Genomic DNA, 17,753 nt, shown 5'->3' on the forward strand with positions numbered 1-17,753 from the left:
AGCTCAGACTATTAACCCTCTTTGGCTTCAGTGGCACATTTATTTATTTACTTATTCATTTAGTCTTACTTCTCTCAACATAAGCTCCTTCATCTAACTCTAGCAGCTGTCACCCATCCAGTGGCTCGGTAAGGCAGTTGGCCTCCAACATTGACCCTGATGATTGCCCATTGGCAGAAGCCACTTGAGAGTTACTGGCATGATTTAACATTATCCACACTTCACAGATAAATCATCTGATAATCAGAGTTAAAAACAATACAGCCCGGAGTGACATAGGAAGAAGTAGACATGATTGCCTATGTAATTTGAGGGGCACAGAGCAAGGTGAAAATATGGAGTTCCTTGTTAAAAAAAAAAAAAGCAGGAAAAAATGCTGTTAAGGTATTAAAATATAAGGTCTGTTCCTTCTGTAACATTAACATTATACACTTCACAGATAAATCATCTGATAATCAGAGTTAAAAACAATACAGCCCGGAGTGACATACGAAGAAGTAGACATGATTGCCTATGTAATTTGAGGGGCACAGAGCAAGATGAAAATATGGAGTTCCTTGTTAAAAAAAAAAAAGCAGGAAAAAATGCTGTTAAGGTATTAAAATATAAGGTCTGTTCCTTCTGTAACATCTCCCTCAACTTATGCTGTTTTTTAAATTTTATTTTTAATGTCAATGAAAGTAAAATTAAAATTTTGCATTATTGGTATGAATTTTACCGTTCATCTTAATATTTTGTGCAAAGCCAGCTTCAAATACAAACATAACAGCATTCGGCTCATATGTGCAGTTACCAAGAGTACACTTAGTCTGCGGTTGTTCCTACGTACATCTGTATGTCATTCATCCCAGAACAGTAGAAACACTGCACACAAATAACTCAGCTGTTTTGTTTTATTTTTGATGTGTTTGTTCTAACAACACTCTCTATCTTTGGTAATTGATAAATAAGGAAAGCCTGGAAGGAAACAGAGCTATAGGTTGCCCCATCTTTCCTCTTCCTTTGATGCTATCATATTCTGTGTAAGTAGTTGCCTGACATAGGAGAACAAGTAAGAATGGATGCGATGTCGTGTCATTTTCCAGCATGTTATTGCCTCCTTTTCTGCCTAGAACAGATCCTGGTTCCCATTGGGAATGTGGCTTCTAGGGGTTGTCAGTGCCCCACTTGCTCAGCCACAGACCTAACACACTTTCCTTGCTTTCACCTTGAGGCTTCATACACCATGTACACCTGGAATTCTGTCAGAGAGCATTGTGAATGCTCTACGTGAAAGAGCTGGCAAGGAATGATGACTTCACTTGTAAAATGCAGGCGCAGAAATAAAATGATTGGGCTGGGGAGTTAGCCCAGTGGTTCCACTGCCTGCCTCGCAAGTGCAAGGACCCAAGTTCAATCCCCAGTACCAGAAAAGAGGCGGCGGGGAGAGAGAAACTTTAAGACAGAGATATAGCGCAAGTATGGAGCCTTTCTGAGTGCAGGGCCCTGGCAACTGCACAGCTGGATGCCCAAGGAGCCAGCCAGCCCTGGAAGAGCTGAGCCGGGAGTGAATTCATATCTGATGCCCAGGACAAATCTCTCAAAACACTTTCTCTAATAATGCAAGGGAATGTGTTGGCAGAGTGAGCAAGGAATGTCAAGAAGATCAGAAATTTTCAAGAATATAAATTAAGTAACGTTGAACAGGTACACTTGGGTTCTGTGATAGTACTAAGGTCTGAGTGTGTGTGACCCCTAAAATTCTTATGTTGAATCCTAATCACCAAAGTCCTGGCATACGTAGAATTTTTGATGCATAGTCTTTTCCTTTCAATCTTTTTTGAAAACATCATATGACTACCTTGGGGCCTTCTGTTTTCTGACAAGAAGTCAGCTGTTTTCTTTCTTTCTTTTTTTTTTTTTTTCAAATCCTTTATATCATGGTGTGCTACCTTTCCGTTGCTATTTTCAAGATTTTTCTCTTTGTCATCGGCACTTGGCGATGTCATCATGACATATCCATGTAATCCCCTGAGTTTACCATACTCAGAGCAGTGGCATAGCTAGAGTTCATGCAGCTTGGGGCAGTGCTTCAAGGCAATGGTCAAGGCGATTGTGGAAAGCACTCAATACACTTTGTGGGTAAGCAGTCATGCACGTAGAGACGCTGCTGTGTTCAGATGCTTGTAGGAAACCATAGCTTAATGTAAAAGAGCCACACATTACTATCACCTAAATTTCTTTTGGCTAATAATGTGCTTCCCAGGGCAGCCCTCCCTCCCGTGGTCTGTCCCCCTACACACACACTGACTTCAAGTTCATTGATTTCTTTGGATGTATAGATGAAGAATTTCATCACATTTGCAAACTTTTGGCCAATATTTCTTCAAAAATGTCCTGCCCTTTTCCGCTTTTCCTTTCCTCCTGGAACTCCCTTCATGCACACATGGGTATATTTGATGATGTACCAGAGGTCTCCCTTTCTACAGATGCTGGTGCATTTGGTGGTGCTCAAAACGGCATGCAGAAAATTTATTTTTCTTCTTTTTGCTTCTCAGATTATGTCAATCAATCTGTCTTTAAATTTGCTCATTCTTCTGCATTGTCAAACCTACTGTTGAATGCCTCCGATGAGTTTTTCATTTCAGTTATCCTAGTTTTCAACTCCAGAATTTCTATTTGGTTCTCATTCATAATCTTCATCTTGGTTAATATTGTTTATCTGGTGAGATAGTATTTTTTTTATTCTTTTTATTTGGTACTGATGATTGAACCAAAGACCCTGCACAGTAAGCTACATTCTTAGTCTTTTTTTTTTTTAACATTTTATTTTGAGACAGAGTTGGTAAGTTGATCAGGCTAGGCTAGAACCTGTGATCCTCCTTCCTCAGATTCCCAGGATGCTGGGATTATAGACGTCATTCTTTTATTTTCTTTCAGTTCTTTAGCATCGTTTTCTTTAGTTCTCTAATCATATTTGCAATACCTAATATAGTCTGTTTCTAGAGTCCAGTGCCTAGGACTCCTCAGGCAGTTTTTTGTGGCTTTTTTTCCTATTATACCGGCTACACTTTTCTGCTCTGTTGCATGTCTTATAATAATTTTTGTTATAAACTGGACATTAATAATACATAGAGCCACTCTGAAAAATTTGCTTAGTAGGTTAGGTCTGAAGTTTAGTTTTAAGTCCTTCTATTTTTATATGTTGATGACAATTCATAACTTTTAAAATTTAACTGTATACTCTGCAGCCCAAGGTATCAAACTGAGGTCCTCACACATACCTGGAAAGCACTCCACTACTGAGCTACACTCCCAAGCCTTTTTATTTATTTTTGAGTTGTGATCACACTCAGTTCCCAGGTTGATCTCAAACTTGTGATCTTCTTACCTCTGTCTCCTAAGTAGCGAGGATTAAAAAAAAAATTCTTTAGCAGCAACATCCTAAATGGCTTGAATGCTTTTCCATAAAATTTTCTCTTTTAGACTCTGAAATAAGATGTAATTGTCATCATTTAGTAGAATAAAATTAGTGACTTATTCCATTGGAAAACATGAGAAGGCAAGTATGCAAGGATACCTTCCAAATTTTAGTTAACTTGTAAAATTAGTTTTTGTTCTGGGAAATATAATCTAGTTAGTATATCTCTGGCTGATTTCCTTGTAAGAATTGCATTGCTGCTTCTCACAAATCTTGTCAACATAGACATCTGGCTACTTGTTTCTTCCTTTTCTGGCCCATCTCTTATTTCCATTTATTTTCTCTACAATATATAATTAAATATAGATTATATTTTGGGAGATGGCTTATGTTTTCAAGTCTTAACTATGCTTCATTTTTTTCATTTATAAAATAACAGGTAATTGTCTACTTAATCCACTTAGAAAAGTTATTGCATGCCTGTAATCCCAGCACTCGGGAGGCTGAGGCAGGAGGATTGCTGTGAGTTCAAGACCAGCCTAGGATACATAGTGAGTTCCAGGTCAGTCTCAACTACATAGTGAGACCCTGTCTCAATGCCCCCCCCCAAAAAAAAACAAAAACAAGAAAAGTTATTGCAAGTTTCAAATATTTATTAGATGTCCAGACAAACTGGTTCTGCTGCCTCCTACTTTTCTTGTGTGTGTGCCAGGGATCAAACTTGGGACCTCAAGCTTGCCAGGCAGGCCCTGTGCCCGCTGAATTACACCCCAACCCCTGTAATTTCATTTCTTGGAGTTTTGAGTTTTTTCCTTTCATATTGAGATTGCTAATAAAATGTATCCTGATTGTTTCCTACTAGTAACCATAGTTTCAACATTTCGTGTGCAATGGAATTATTGTTGCAGTTTATCATATGGGATGGGATCTGACATTTTAAATGGCATTCATGTTTCAAATGTTAGCTCTTTTTGAATAACTGTATTCTCTCATCAATTCATCAAATGGTTTTTTCAAATTTGAAAGCATTCAGAAGACATCAGAATTTAGCAAAAAAAAAAATTCCAATATATAAACCAGTATAAATAAAAAAATTCCCATAGGAATATTCCCATCAAAGATATAAAAAAAAAAGATTCTTGATAAACTAGTCTGCCATTCCAGTTCATCTTTTGGTAGAGTTAGCAAGGTGAACATTCAGCAGTTGATTATTGGATAAACTGGCACTTTAGTGGCATGGCTTTCTACGGTTAGCATTCTGCAGACTGGCCTGCTTGCCTGGATGGGGGAAAGCTTACTGATAGGAAAGAAAATATGTACAGCTTCTATACAGATATGCTGTCTAAATTGTTTAGAAGTATAGGTTGATATATTATTTGTGCAATTAAAAATAGTACAAAACAAGATGTTTGAGACAAGTGTGTAAAGAAAATGGACCAGAGGTAAGAGCTGGCAAGATGAAATAAACCTGGGGTCTAAAAGTAGCAAACCAAATACATCTGATAAACTCCTGCTCACATATTTTACTTGCTAGAGGCAATAAAAACACTATTAAACATGACTATCTTAATTCAATTAGATTTAACAGACAAAATAAGTGTTACTTAAATGAAACAAGCATTTATTTCCCTCTCACATAAAAGAAATCCAGTAGTGAGCAGTCAAGAACTGGAACGGAGCTTCAACATGTCATTGGGCAGGGACTAATTTTTTTTTTTCCACTATCCTGGTGCCTAGAAGGTTGCGTTCCTAGAAGGTCATGGTTCCACAAGGTTGCTGAAACACCTACCAGCGTTTCTGAGTTAAGGGCTGAAAAAAAAAAGGCAGAAAAGAGACACCTATCTGTTGAATCAACTCTCATTGGGTAGCATTCCTGGAAGACTCACGCAATTCAGATTTCCTTGTGTGTTTAGCCTTAGCTACACCTAAATTCAAGTAAGCTGGGCAACATGTGATTTTGATAATAAAAGGGAAATACAAAGAATGAATGCTGTATTTGTTATCAGTTTCTCCTTTTTTCTCCTTTTGCATTTGATATTCACAAATATTGCTTATCAGCTGCTTTGAAACATGATATTCAACTTTGGAGGAATTATTAAAGATTTTTTTCATGGGGGAGAAATATAGAGTATTCTCTTTTATTAGATGGCAGAATTTATTTAAAAATATATTGAAATTTCATTTGAAGACCTTAATCATACTTTAAAATTTGAGATGGCATGTTGGTACACGCTTGTAATACTAGCACTTGGGAGGCTGAGGTAGGAGAACTTCAAGTTTGAGTCCTATCTGGGCAACTTAGAGTCTATTTCAAAATAAAAAGGTTTGGGGATGGAGCTCAATGCGAAGGCCCTGGATTCAATCCCCAGTACTGAGAAATAAAAGTCGATTTGTTTTTGCTAACACGTATTCAACCAAAACATACTTTTGGCCGTTGGCGGCATGCATGCACAGGCCTTGGGCAGATAGTCAATGAAAATGTGGTTATCAGAAGCTAGCCAACAGAGGGCAGGATGTCTTTCCGAGTTTGATCCAGCACACTCTGATAGTACAAAAAGATACTCAGTAGGGGCAAGAAGGAAATATTTATAAATTGGTAACAATGTTTGAGGGCTGTGTTTGTGTTTGGCAATTACTATGTAGCTCTTTGAGCTTTAGCAAAGTGGATCACTTCCTGTTCCACTAAGCAGTTACTCTCTATCCTCCCCTTCCCCAACACCTAGCAACCACTGACCTGCTTTCTCTTTCTACAGATTACCTGAGGAAACTTTGTCTGATCTCCCATCATTCCCAACAAAATGTGATGTTATTCCCACTACATTTTCATTCAGCTCCTCCTGATACATTATAATTTGAAAGGTCTCCATCACTTCCCTGACCCTCACACGCTGCACATGTGCTTAGATACTTTGTGCATTAAAGTGAAGTGATTTTACCCTCAGATTTCTCAGTCATTGAATATAGTATCATGTACTCACTTACTTTTAGATTCCTAGGGTTTTGATGTTAGAAAATGCTCCTTTTAATCGTCTTGTACTATCGTTGCTTATGACTGAGAAGTGCTCTTGATAAACCTCCACATTCAGCACATCAGCTACACATAGACCTAGAGACATGACACTATGAGTATACACTGACGTATTAAAATTCTTGTGTTTTTCTTACTTTATGGATAGAAAAATATCACACATTGAGTTTCCTTTTTTTTTCCTGCCTATATTGCTCATTGCTCCTGAAACTCCTATTTTATGACCATTATTTTTTCAATGAATTGATATTGGAGACTCTACTAGGGCCCAGCCATTTTTTTAGCCAATGAAATGCCACAGTAAAAGGGACAGATAAAATAGCTAATTGCTTGGAGCTTATATTTCAGTCAGGTAGGCATAAACAAAGATGTGAAAAACTGTCAGAAAAGTGATACATAGTATGAGGCATTGAAGAAGGTAATAGGAGAGAGATTACACAAGGGAAAGACGATCTTTTAGGTAAGCTCGTCCAAAGTCTGATTCATGTGAGAGTAGGTTGGGGGAACATCTGAGAGACAAAACTTTGACTCAAACATTCAAATAATGGTCTTTAGTAAAGAGTTTTGAAAGTTATTATTTGTGAATTTTAAAAACTTTTTATTACAAAAAGTTTCAGGTCTCTACAAATAGGATGGTATAAAACAAAACAAAACAAAACAAAACAAAAACCTATGTACTCCTGACCCAGTTTTATGATTTTTTTTTAACTTTGTCAGGATTGTGACTCTGTTGTTGTTAGTTCTGTGGTTACAAAGCATGGATTTTAAGTAGTCTGACCTAATACTGTTTTACAACATATCAAAAAGTTATTTAATTACTATAGAACTCACTTAAATAGGTAGAGATATTGAATTGTAAAAATCAAATATATGGTCTTTAAAAAATGGTATTATGACCCATAATTGTTGCTCACAAGGGCTGGCTTGTAAAAACATTGAATGAAAAAAAATATGTCCAAAGACACAAATATTTCATTTTAAGTCTAGATTATAAGAGCATCAAACATTCACCCCCTAAAGTCCAGGGGAAACTGTCAATAAAATGATGGATACATTACTATCTATTCCCAGAATCAAAATAGTGTATCAGACCAGCTTCTTACCTTTATCTGAAATACCAACCCCTTGAATTTCCCAGGTGGTTGTGAGATCAGGTAGCACCAACTCCAGCTGATTCCTGAAGATAAAACATTTCATAGTCATCTAACACAGGCAAGCTTTGAGTAATTTGAAACCAAATACTCTGTTAGTCAGAATATTTGTGCATGTCAGATATGGGCTCTTGAGGCAAATTACAAGGAAACTAACTTAAATCAGGGACTCTGAGTGGGGAAGAGGCAAAGAAAATTTTAGAAGGACAGAGAATGAGAGAATTTTACACATTCAGAACAATTTCCCATGCATTTGTATTAAGTTAAATATGTGAAACTGCTATTTATATAGATAAAAATATTTAAATACCAATAGATACATATGGTCAAACCTAATTCATACTGCCAGGTTTTATACTTCACGTTCATTGATCTACTCCATAATCAGGATTTCAAAAGGCTATATTATAAGTTATGAACTAAATATTTAATTACTGGGCTGGGGATTTAGCTCAGTGGTTCCGGAGCCTGACTGACAAGCACAAGGACCCGAGTTCAATCCCCAGTAGCAAAAAAAAAAAAAATTAATTACATTCAGGGAACTCTACTAAGAAAAATATGGTGTGCAAAAATAGATGAAATAAAAATAATTTTCAGAAATCAGAAATCCATTAGCTAATTATGTGTCCCATGGACATTTCCTAACTAACATGTACTAGACAAATTCTTAGTACCAAATAGGATAGAAAGGTGTCTCTTCCATGATGTTACTCTAGAAGAGGGAAACATGTAAATAAATAAATTATCATAGAGCTTCATATGTGCTTCAACAGAAGTTTGTAGAAACTATAGTATGAAAGAAAAGTTACGGATGTAATTCTTTGGAGGCCACTTTTTTGTAAACCTACTCTCTGAACTGGATTGCAAAGTGTGAAGTACAGTTTGCGAGGAGTGTGGGGCTAGGAAAGTATTTCCAAGAAAAAGTACTAAGACTTTCAGGAGTGTATGTGCTGGAAGAGAAAGTGTACAGTGGGGGGTAAAGGAAATGGTTGCTGCGAGACAAAGCTGAAGCTGTTGGGGTAGGCCTCTTAATCTACATAGGCTTCACTGGGTAGGACACCGAGTAGTTTGCCAGGGATTTAGCTCAGTGGTTCTGCTGCCTGCCTCACAAGCGCAAGGACATGAGTTTGATCCCTAGTACACACACACACACACACACACACACACACACAGGACATGGAGTAGTTTAGGTGGGGAAATGAGATGATCAGATTTGGATTGCAAGATAATCACTTATGTCGCTGTGTTTGGAGAGTGAACTGGAAAAGAAAAGTGGGTAAAACTAGAGTCATGGAGCATAAAGCAAAGTGTGGTAACTGAACAAAACCAATTGCCTCCCAAGCCTCGTGGGTTGTTTTACAGTGTATGTTTGTTGCAGGAGGGAAATAGCACCTCTTTTCACTTGTTATATGGAGGAATATCACTGAAAATGCATGCCTACATGGGCAACACGCATTGTTAAGGAGTTTGGTACAAAGAAGTTGTTTGAAAAAATGCAAAACCCAGATCTCACACCATACTGCATGCTTAGCTGAAATTAAAGGTAAGTTAAATAACATTCTTTTGGAAAGAACCTTTATTTGTAGTTAATCCATGTAGGAGGGCAAAGCTAACTCAAATTAACTTTGATCAAATGTTAATTCTACCCTTATTTATCAAAGAAGTTCTTTGAAGACCACCTGACTGCATGCTCATCATGTCTAAATATTTTTAAAAATTTTCTTGAAGAAAATAAAGATGAAAGCCTTGAAATACCTTTTAGGAACATGGTGTACTTCCCACAACCAGTTTTCTAAATCAATTGCAGTTCGATCTCGGGCTGCAAATATGGGGATTTCTCCAGGAGCTAAATTATTAGAAGAATAAAATCACAGACTAAGCATAACATACAATAGAGTTATATGTTCAAGAAAGATGTTTTAACTTTGAATTAAACACCAAGGACTTTAGTCAAACATATATTTTTGTGATATCAAAATGGAAAAATAGAGGAGAACCAAAATGGCAGAGTAGAACTTAACAGCAAAAATGCAGCCTCTTTGAGGGGCCGCGGTTAGCTCAGTTTGTGCTGCCTCTTGCCTTGCAAGCACAAGGTCCGGAGTTCAAACCCCAGTACAAAAAAAAAAAAACAAACCCAAAAAACCAAAAAACAAATATAAAAAACAAAAAACAAAACAAAACAGACAAACAAAAAACCCCAGCCTCTATGGGACCCAGATTCTATACACCTGGAAATTAACAACTTGGTGAAATAAGTAGATCTCTGGGAATCAGGAGGGAACTGAAAGGAAAATTAGAAGCTACAAAAGTTGGAGAAATAGACCACAACACAAAGAAAAAAACAGGAAACACTCTGGAAGCTACCGTAGCTTCTCATCTGGGGAACCTGTCTCCACAAACACAAAGAAAGCGCTCATGGTTGAGAGCTCCAGGGAGAAACAGTGGACTGGGCCAGTAGCATTAAATCCAAGAAAAGCCCAGGGCCACTGTAAACTGCAATAATAGCATGGGGGTTTGCTCCAAAAATGACTCTTTCTATTGACAGGCAATAGTTAGAGAAGGAATCCAGTGCAGCACCCATCATATTGCCAGACAGTGTTCAATGAGAAGTCATTTCAGGAAGGGGTTGATTATTTAAGACTCAGCCTCAGAACAGCTAAAAACCAATAGATTTCAAGATTCCCACTCTCCCACAGGGACTGGTGGGAGACAGCCATGGGAGTCAGTTGTAGAGAGGGTATCAGCTAGGCCATAGACCCACTGAGAAATTTTAATGGAGGTGGGGAAGGGCATGGGAGCCCACTGTCTGTGGTTAGAAATCGGGCCTGGAGTGTGTGGCTTTCAAAAGTGGCTGGGCCTGTGTGCTGGTATTAAATACAGCAGTCTGCTCAGCCAAGGCCTTGTCCTGCTTCCTATATCCAGCACAGATTGGAGAGCTCATTACTCTCCCATCTACCAATGTGAGCAAGGACAAGCCTTAGCTTGGACAGATGCCAGAGGGTGGGATCCGTGGACAGAGGGGTCTCTAGAACAGGGGCACCTCACAAACCCATAGGCTGCAAAGCTAAGCAGAGAAAACCATGGCTTCTGGATTCTAAAACTGTGGATCCTGGGAAGAAACCATTCAGTCAAAAATATACAGAAAAATGTTTTCTTGGATTCATTTTTTTCTTTCTTTCTCACTGGTTTTCTTGGCGTTTAGAAGATTGTCCTTTTTCCTTTGTTTTAAATATTTTTTCTTTTATCTTTCTTTTTTCCTTAGTTTTTTGTTTTTTTCCATTTTTTATTACTTGTTCTTTTCTGTTACTTTTATCCAGTTCTATTAATTTCCTTTTACTCCCTAATAGGATCCTTTATCTCAACTTTCATTCCTCTTCATCTTCCACTGTTAATTAAAAAAATTTTATTATTTCATTCTTCCATTCTTCACCCACTCTATCTTTACTAGTATCACAACTAAGCTGAATTAATCTTAGATAACTGCATGCTATCACTGTTGAATTATTTTCCACTGGTAGTGGAGGGTTAGTTGTCACATTTAGTGGATATTTACTATAGGTTGATATTTGGTTCATCTTGTTATTTATACTATAATTATAGATCTCTTTTATAGCTAAGAGTAGTACATTGTTGGTTCTTACAGTATATCAATATTCAGTTTGTGTTTGAAGCTTTTATTGTTGCTGAGTTAGTTGCTATTACCAGACAGCATAGTTGTTGCTATGAATAGGTTTTCTCTGTATGCCAATATCTGGATCACCTCTGTGTCATTAACCATACTGCAGTCCATTTCCAGAGAACAAGGTGCTAATTACACTACATCCTCTTCTCCTAAGTTAACAGAAGTGACCAGATCTTGGTACAGAGGCAAAGGCCTACAGTTAGCCACACCAAGAATACATCACTGAAAAGCAGACACTAACTAAAAAGATCTTCACACAAGCAACAATGTTGTTTCACTATAAGCTCTCAAAAACCTTAGTGAGTACGTGTGCTGGTGCACTCATACACACACACACACACACACACACACACACACACACCAAAAGAAAACTAGAAACAAGGCAACAAAATGCCTCCCCAAACTCCCAACTCTTCCAAGGCTGATCCATGGAGCATCAAGGGAAAAGAAATCAAAAGCCACATAGTTGAAATATTCAAAATGATAACAAAGGAGACAAAGAAACAACTCAGAAAGATGCTCAGCGAGTTCAAGAAGATTTAACTGAACAGATAATGTATTAATGAAATGATCCAAAGTTACAGAAGACAGTAATAAAAATCTAAGTGAGCTAAACAAAATGATAAAACATAAATGACTAGCAAAGAATTATAGTCCACAAAAATGCCAAACAGAAAAAAATAAGTTCAATGAAAGATGACCTAAAGAAAATTAATTTAAGATTCATTGAAATTATCTAAAAATCTGAAAAATAGCACAAATGTCATAAAAGATCCATTTACAGAAATTATAGCAGAAAACTTTCCAAATATAAAGAATTAACATGCAAATAAGTGAGGCATAGAAAAGCCCAAATAACCATGATCGAAAAAGAACTTCTCTGTTATACACCAGTAGTCAAAAATCCCAACAGTCCAACACAGAGAGGGAATCTTAAAAGCTGTTATAAAAAGGAATCAGAAGCCAGGTGTGGTGGCGAACGCCTATAATCCCAGCACTCAGGAGGCTGAGGCAGGAGATGGCTGTGAGTTCAAGACCAGCCTGGGCTACATAGTGAGTTCCAGGTCAGTCTCAACTACATAGTGAGACCCTGTCTTAAAAAAACAATAAAATAATAAAATAAATAAAAAGAAAAGAAAAGGAATCAGAGCAAAGTGACAAGTCATTTATAAAGGAAAATCCATTAGAATTATAGCAGACTTCTCAACACAAACCTTGAGGGCCAAGAGAACTTGAAGCATTTCAAGCCTTGAAAAATGACAACGTCCAACCCAGACTTATATATCCTGCAAGATTTTCTTTCAAATTGATGAAAAAATAAGATATTTCCATGATAAAGGGAATCTAAAAAAGTCATGACCATCAAACCAGTATTCCTAAATTTGATCCCTGGTGTGAAAAAGAAAGGAAATCCCAAAAAGAGACAATGAAACCAACAACACAAAAAGTCCAATAAAGGCAGAATCAGCAGTTAACCAGAAAGAAAGAAAAAATTTAAAAAAAAGAAAGGAAAAAGCAACAAGAAAATCAATGAAAGGAATAGGTCAATAGCTCTCAGTAATAGCTCTTACGTGAATTGTCTGAATTCCCCCAATCAAAAGACACAGATTGGCTGAATGCCAATCAAAAACAAAACTCAACAATATGCTGTATACAAGAAATGTGTTCAATCCTAAAAGGAATGCAAAGACTAAAAAGAAAATAATGAAAAACAATATTTCACACAATGGAAACCTGAAAACAAGCAGAAGCTATCCTAGTTTTACACAAAGGGATTTCAAGCCAAAACTGTGATCAGAAGAGGTAAAGAAGGTCACCGCATATTTATTAAGGGAACAATTCAACTGGAAGACATAATAATTATAAACATATACTCACCAAATGCCAGCATGCCCAACTTCATAAAACAACTAACACTAATAAAGTAAAACTAATAAAAATAAATAATAAATAGATAATAAAGTAGGGACTAATAAATAATAAACTAATCAATAACTAACTAATAAAGCAAACACTAATGGATATAAAAGATCAGATAAACATCAACACATCTAGCCTCTTAAGAGCTAATTTGTAAAATGAAAATATTTGACAACATGATTCTTTGGTATTCATCTGTGCAGACTTCACTGGTCACATATAGTGGGATGCTTAAAACCTTGTGTAGAAACAACAGGATACTTTTAAGGATCAAAATATTATTCTTAATTTCATCATGAACCATATCCAACAAGAGGTATTAGAAGTAAAAGAAATTCCAATAAGCATACATGAAAGGGATTTCCCATAGTTCATTTTCACATAGTTTGTGTGCAAAAGAAAGATGAATAAAACTTATTAAAATGTGTTTAATTTTACTGACCTACTTTTAAGTCTATCCTCTTTGGTTTTATTTATATTATTTAAGTATACTATTTGACAGAGTATAGAAATTAAGAAGATAATTATGCAAAATATTGCAGTTTTAGCTGAAAATTATACTAAAAAAGTAAATTGCTTATTAAAAAGATCTAATGACTCTTTTATGTCTTTCCATGAATCTATAAAAGTGTTATTGGATTATTTGGGGTTTTTAATATCTTCTTGGTTCAATTACGGTAATTTATAAGAGTCTAGAAGTTCATCCACTTCTGAGTTCTTTGATTTATTGGAGTAAAGTTTCTCAAAGTAGTTACTAATAATTTTCTGAGTTAGGGCAGTGTACATTTGACTTCACCTCTTTCACTTCTAGTTGCATTTGTTTGGGTGTTTTCTTTCCTTTTTTGGTAAGATTGGCTAAGAGTTTGTCTATTTTGTTAATTTTCTGAAAGGCCAGCTCTCTGATTCATTGATCATTTTAATTTTTAAATCTCAGTTTCATTAATTTCTATTCTGAGCTTTATAATTTTCTTTCTTGTACTGGCTTTGGATTTTTTCCCCCTAGGACCTTGAGGTGTATCACTGAGTTGTTTATTTGGATTTATTCTGTTTTTCTGTTCTGAATATTTACACCAATAAACTTCCTCCTTAGGACTGCTTTCATTGTGTACCATTAATTTCTGGCATATTGTACTTTGCTGTTTGATTCTAGGAACTGTCTAATTTCTCCCTTGATTTCTTCTGTGATCCAGTGATTATTCAGAAGACTACTGTTATTTGTATTTGCATAATTTCTGTGGTTTCTTTTGTCGTTGATTTCTAATTTCACTGCACTATGACTTGATAATATGCAGGGGGTGATTTTGTTTGTTTTGAGGGTTTTTTGCATTTGCTTAAGCACGGCTTATGGGACACCATCTGGTGTACTGTGGAGGAAATTCCACCTGCTGCAACCTCCACAATGGGTTAGTGGTAATGTTTGGATTAGGGGGGTCCACATTGGTACTACTAGTGGCCTGCTTTGCTTTTTTGATTTGTTGTGCAGTAGTTTACTTTACTGTTGTGCAGTAGTAGTCTTTTGTACATTGAACCAAATTTGGAAGCACTTCTTCTGGCGGCAGCACAAAATCCAGCTGGTACCCTCCCAGGGCACTGCACACGGAGCAGGAGCGTTTACACATACCTGGTGCTCTTCCCAATATCGGTACCTTGTAAGTAGAGTCGTTCCGCAACTCGCTCGCCCGGCTGCAGCACTGAAGGAAAGCTGTGAGGCACCTGGGGCCAACAGTAACCCGCTCTGCTCTCTCCCCACAGCTCTCCTCGCTTTCGCGGGCTCCATCGTAACAACACTTCTGGACGACAGGGTGTCTGAACTGGGACGCTGCGGTGATAGATCAGCTGTTCTTAGCCAAGTACAGATTCAAAGTCTCAGGTCTGAGCTTAGCGGCTCTGATTCATCTTCCTCCCTGGAGCCCTCTGCCTCACCGGGTCTAGTACCAGTGATCAACAACCCTCCCGCTGGAATAGCTCAGGCTGGGAAACTGTTCCTCCTGAAGCAGCCTACTCTGTTTCAGAGTGTCACTGCAGGAAAAACTCTTCCTGACATCTTCTAGACCAAACTCTGAAAATTGCCACTGGTACCCTTATTGGTACCCACAAGGTTAATCCTCTTGTGCTTCATTCTTTTTAGTAATTACCGAGTACTTGATGGTATTGTCGTATCTTAATTGAAACTTATTCCTACGACATCACTGATTTCCAAACCTTCATACAGTTAGACTCCTCTGATGGAGGCCGGCAAGCTGCAAGTCTGGGTGGGCATTTAGAAGAACTTTTACTTTAAAACAAAAGCAATTAAAAGGAGGGGGGCTTTAGAGTTGATGATGTCCTTTTCTGTCACTTAGAGATGAGGTAGTAACAGAGGTGTGAAGTAGTCACAGCTGCTAGGGGCCAGAGCAGGGCTGGAGCCAAGAGTCAACATCATGAGGGAAATGACTGGACCACGGTATGAAAGGGCTGATCCTCTCCCAGTTTTTAAACTTGGCAAGACAGTTGAGTTTTCAGAAACTCACTCTGCAGTGACAAAATACTGATTACAGTTCCTGTCTGGCCTATGTTGGAGTATGGCACTGCCAAGAAAGAGTTTGAAAAGGAATCGAGTATGATAAATTACCATTTGCTGAGTTCTCCTGAGCTAAGTGTTTTACCAGCATGATCTCATTTTATTCTCAAAGCTCTGTGAGGCAGAGAAAAATTACCCTAACAAAGCACGGGCTTTAACACCAGTCCTATTCAAATTTGAATTCTGCCTTTGCCATTTACTACCTTCACATGACTTTGAATGTGTTATTTAATTTTTTTTCTGTGTTTCCATCTCTTCATCTGGAAGGTGAGAATAATAAGAGTACCTCTGTCATGTGATAAATGTGAGTATTTAACAAGAAAATATGAGTATGGAGCATTAACAGTGCCTGGCATACCATAAGAATTTAATTAATCTTACCTACTATTTTAGCCTTAAAGTTCCTCAGACCTAGCTTTTTCGAGAATTTAATGGAAGCCCTACATTTAACTGCTGTGCTAGCAACTCTGATAGAAAATAAAATGTACAGGCAATATCCAGTGACTCTGAAACCACAGAGAATGGACATAAAGGATACTTATTTCCTTTAGGTTAAGACTGTACTGAATCACTGTGGGTTAATTTACTCAGCGTGCTTTATCTCTCTGGAAAATAAAAGCTGGAAGTGCCTTTATATCTTTTCATCTCTTCTATGGCAATTAGCTAGAATTAAAAAACATTGCACATCCCACATTTGTTTCATTATAGCTTCTGAAAAAAAACCACGAAACTTTAGAGCACCTAGCTGGTCTATTTCCTCTTTTATGGATCTTCTGGATCTGTGAATATTCTTATATAATCCATCTGTTAAAAAAACACAGAGAATATTCCTCAGAATGAACATTTCCATCAAATTACGTATTGAAAACAGTTTCAGAGTTACAACAAACCCATTTTATCTGCTGTCTTATTCTATTTCCCACAGCAATCACGATCTGTACAATTAGTAAGAGGATATACGTACAGGGATTTAGCTCAGTGGTTTCGCTGCCTACCTTGCAAGTGCAAGATCCCGAGTTCAATCCGCAGTACCAAAAAGATATACGTGACTAGAGTGAATGTGTCACGGCAGCAATGTCGTTATGAGCTCTTTGCAAGTGTATTGTCTCAAGAATCTCAAATATGATTTTTTAAAAAATCACCAAATGCACACATTTTAAGGTGCTTTATCTCTTTAAAATTTATTTAGTGAGTACTCCTTTCTTCCAGGCAAGGAACACAATCTTCATTAAATCCTGTCCCTATCCTCAATAATAAAATAATAGTTCATTCTATTGATGTTAATTAATAGCATCTTACTGAGTACAAGGATATTATTATGGGTGGAATTCTCTCCCATTACCATTAAATTATAATGAGTTCCATACCAGTTATGGGTAATTCATAATTTCTCCATCACTTTTGACAAATTAAATATAATAACTTACTTAAGCAAAAAATATGGAAATTGAATCAGCGATGATAATTATAATAAACCCCTACCAATGAAAAAAGGCTAAGAATCAGATGGCTCCACTGGTGAATGCTAACAAATATGTAAAGAATAATTAACACCAATCCTTCTCAAACTTTTCCCAAAAAACTGAAGAGATAATTCCAAATTCATTTTGTTAGGACAACATTATCCTGATACTAAACGCTGCAATGAGAACAAGAGGCTGATATCTTTGATGGACATGGATGCAAAAATAACTTACCAAAATACAAATCCAACATATTAAAAGGTCATGCACTGTGAATGAGTGAGATTTATCCCTTGATGCCAAGATAGTTCAAGGTGCAATAATCAATAAACATGACACCACATTAACCCAACAATAGTTAATGCAATTCAACATCATTCCATAATCATATGTAAGGAAAAAAGCATTTACTGACATTCAACATCTTTTCATAATAAAAACTCTTAACTAAGATTAGAAGAAAACCACCTCAGCATAATAAAGACTATACATGTAAACTTCGCAGTTGACATTATATTCAGTATTAAAAATGAAAGCTTTTCCTCTAAG

General features: G+C 36.9%; 1 protein-coding gene and 1 long non-coding RNA gene across 2 annotated transcripts in view; both read right to left on the minus strand.

Annotated features, from left to right (window-relative positions):
- Positions 1 to 2,017: 2,017 nt before the first annotated feature.
- Positions 2,018 to 3,462, minus strand: LOC104847512. Its single transcript, XR_776177.1, has 2 exons — positions 3,371 to 3,462; positions 2,018 to 2,701 (listed from the first exon to the last, which is right to left on the minus strand). It is a non-coding gene; the product is annotated as an uncharacterized LOC104847512 (long non-coding RNA).
- Positions 3,463 to 5,000: 1,538 nt separating this feature from the next.
- LOC104847513 (complement C5) overlaps positions 5,001 to 17,753 on the minus strand; it is a 39,366-nt gene continuing 26,613 nt past the window's right edge. Inside the window, exons 13-18 of the mRNA XM_010602940.1 lie at positions 16,483 to 16,545; positions 14,803 to 15,000; positions 9,335 to 9,425; positions 7,532 to 7,605; positions 6,383 to 6,506; positions 5,001 to 5,209 (exon numbers count right to left, since the gene is read on the minus strand). Coding sequence (XP_010601242.1) covers positions 6,385 to 6,506; positions 7,532 to 7,605; positions 9,335 to 9,425; positions 14,803 to 15,000; positions 16,483 to 16,545 — 548 coding nt within the window. The 3' untranslated portion in view covers positions 5,001 to 5,209; positions 6,383 to 6,384. The remainder of the gene's footprint in view (positions 5,210 to 6,382; positions 6,507 to 7,531; positions 7,606 to 9,334; positions 9,426 to 14,802; positions 15,001 to 16,482; positions 16,546 to 17,753) is intronic.

Source organism: Fukomys damarensis, unplaced genomic scaffold (assembly GCF_012274545.1).
Source record: "Fukomys damarensis isolate Sample0158 unplaced genomic scaffold, DMR_v1.0_HiC HiC_scaffold_36, whole genome shotgun sequence".
NCBI lineage: Eukaryota > Metazoa > Chordata > Mammalia > Rodentia > Bathyergidae > Fukomys > Fukomys damarensis.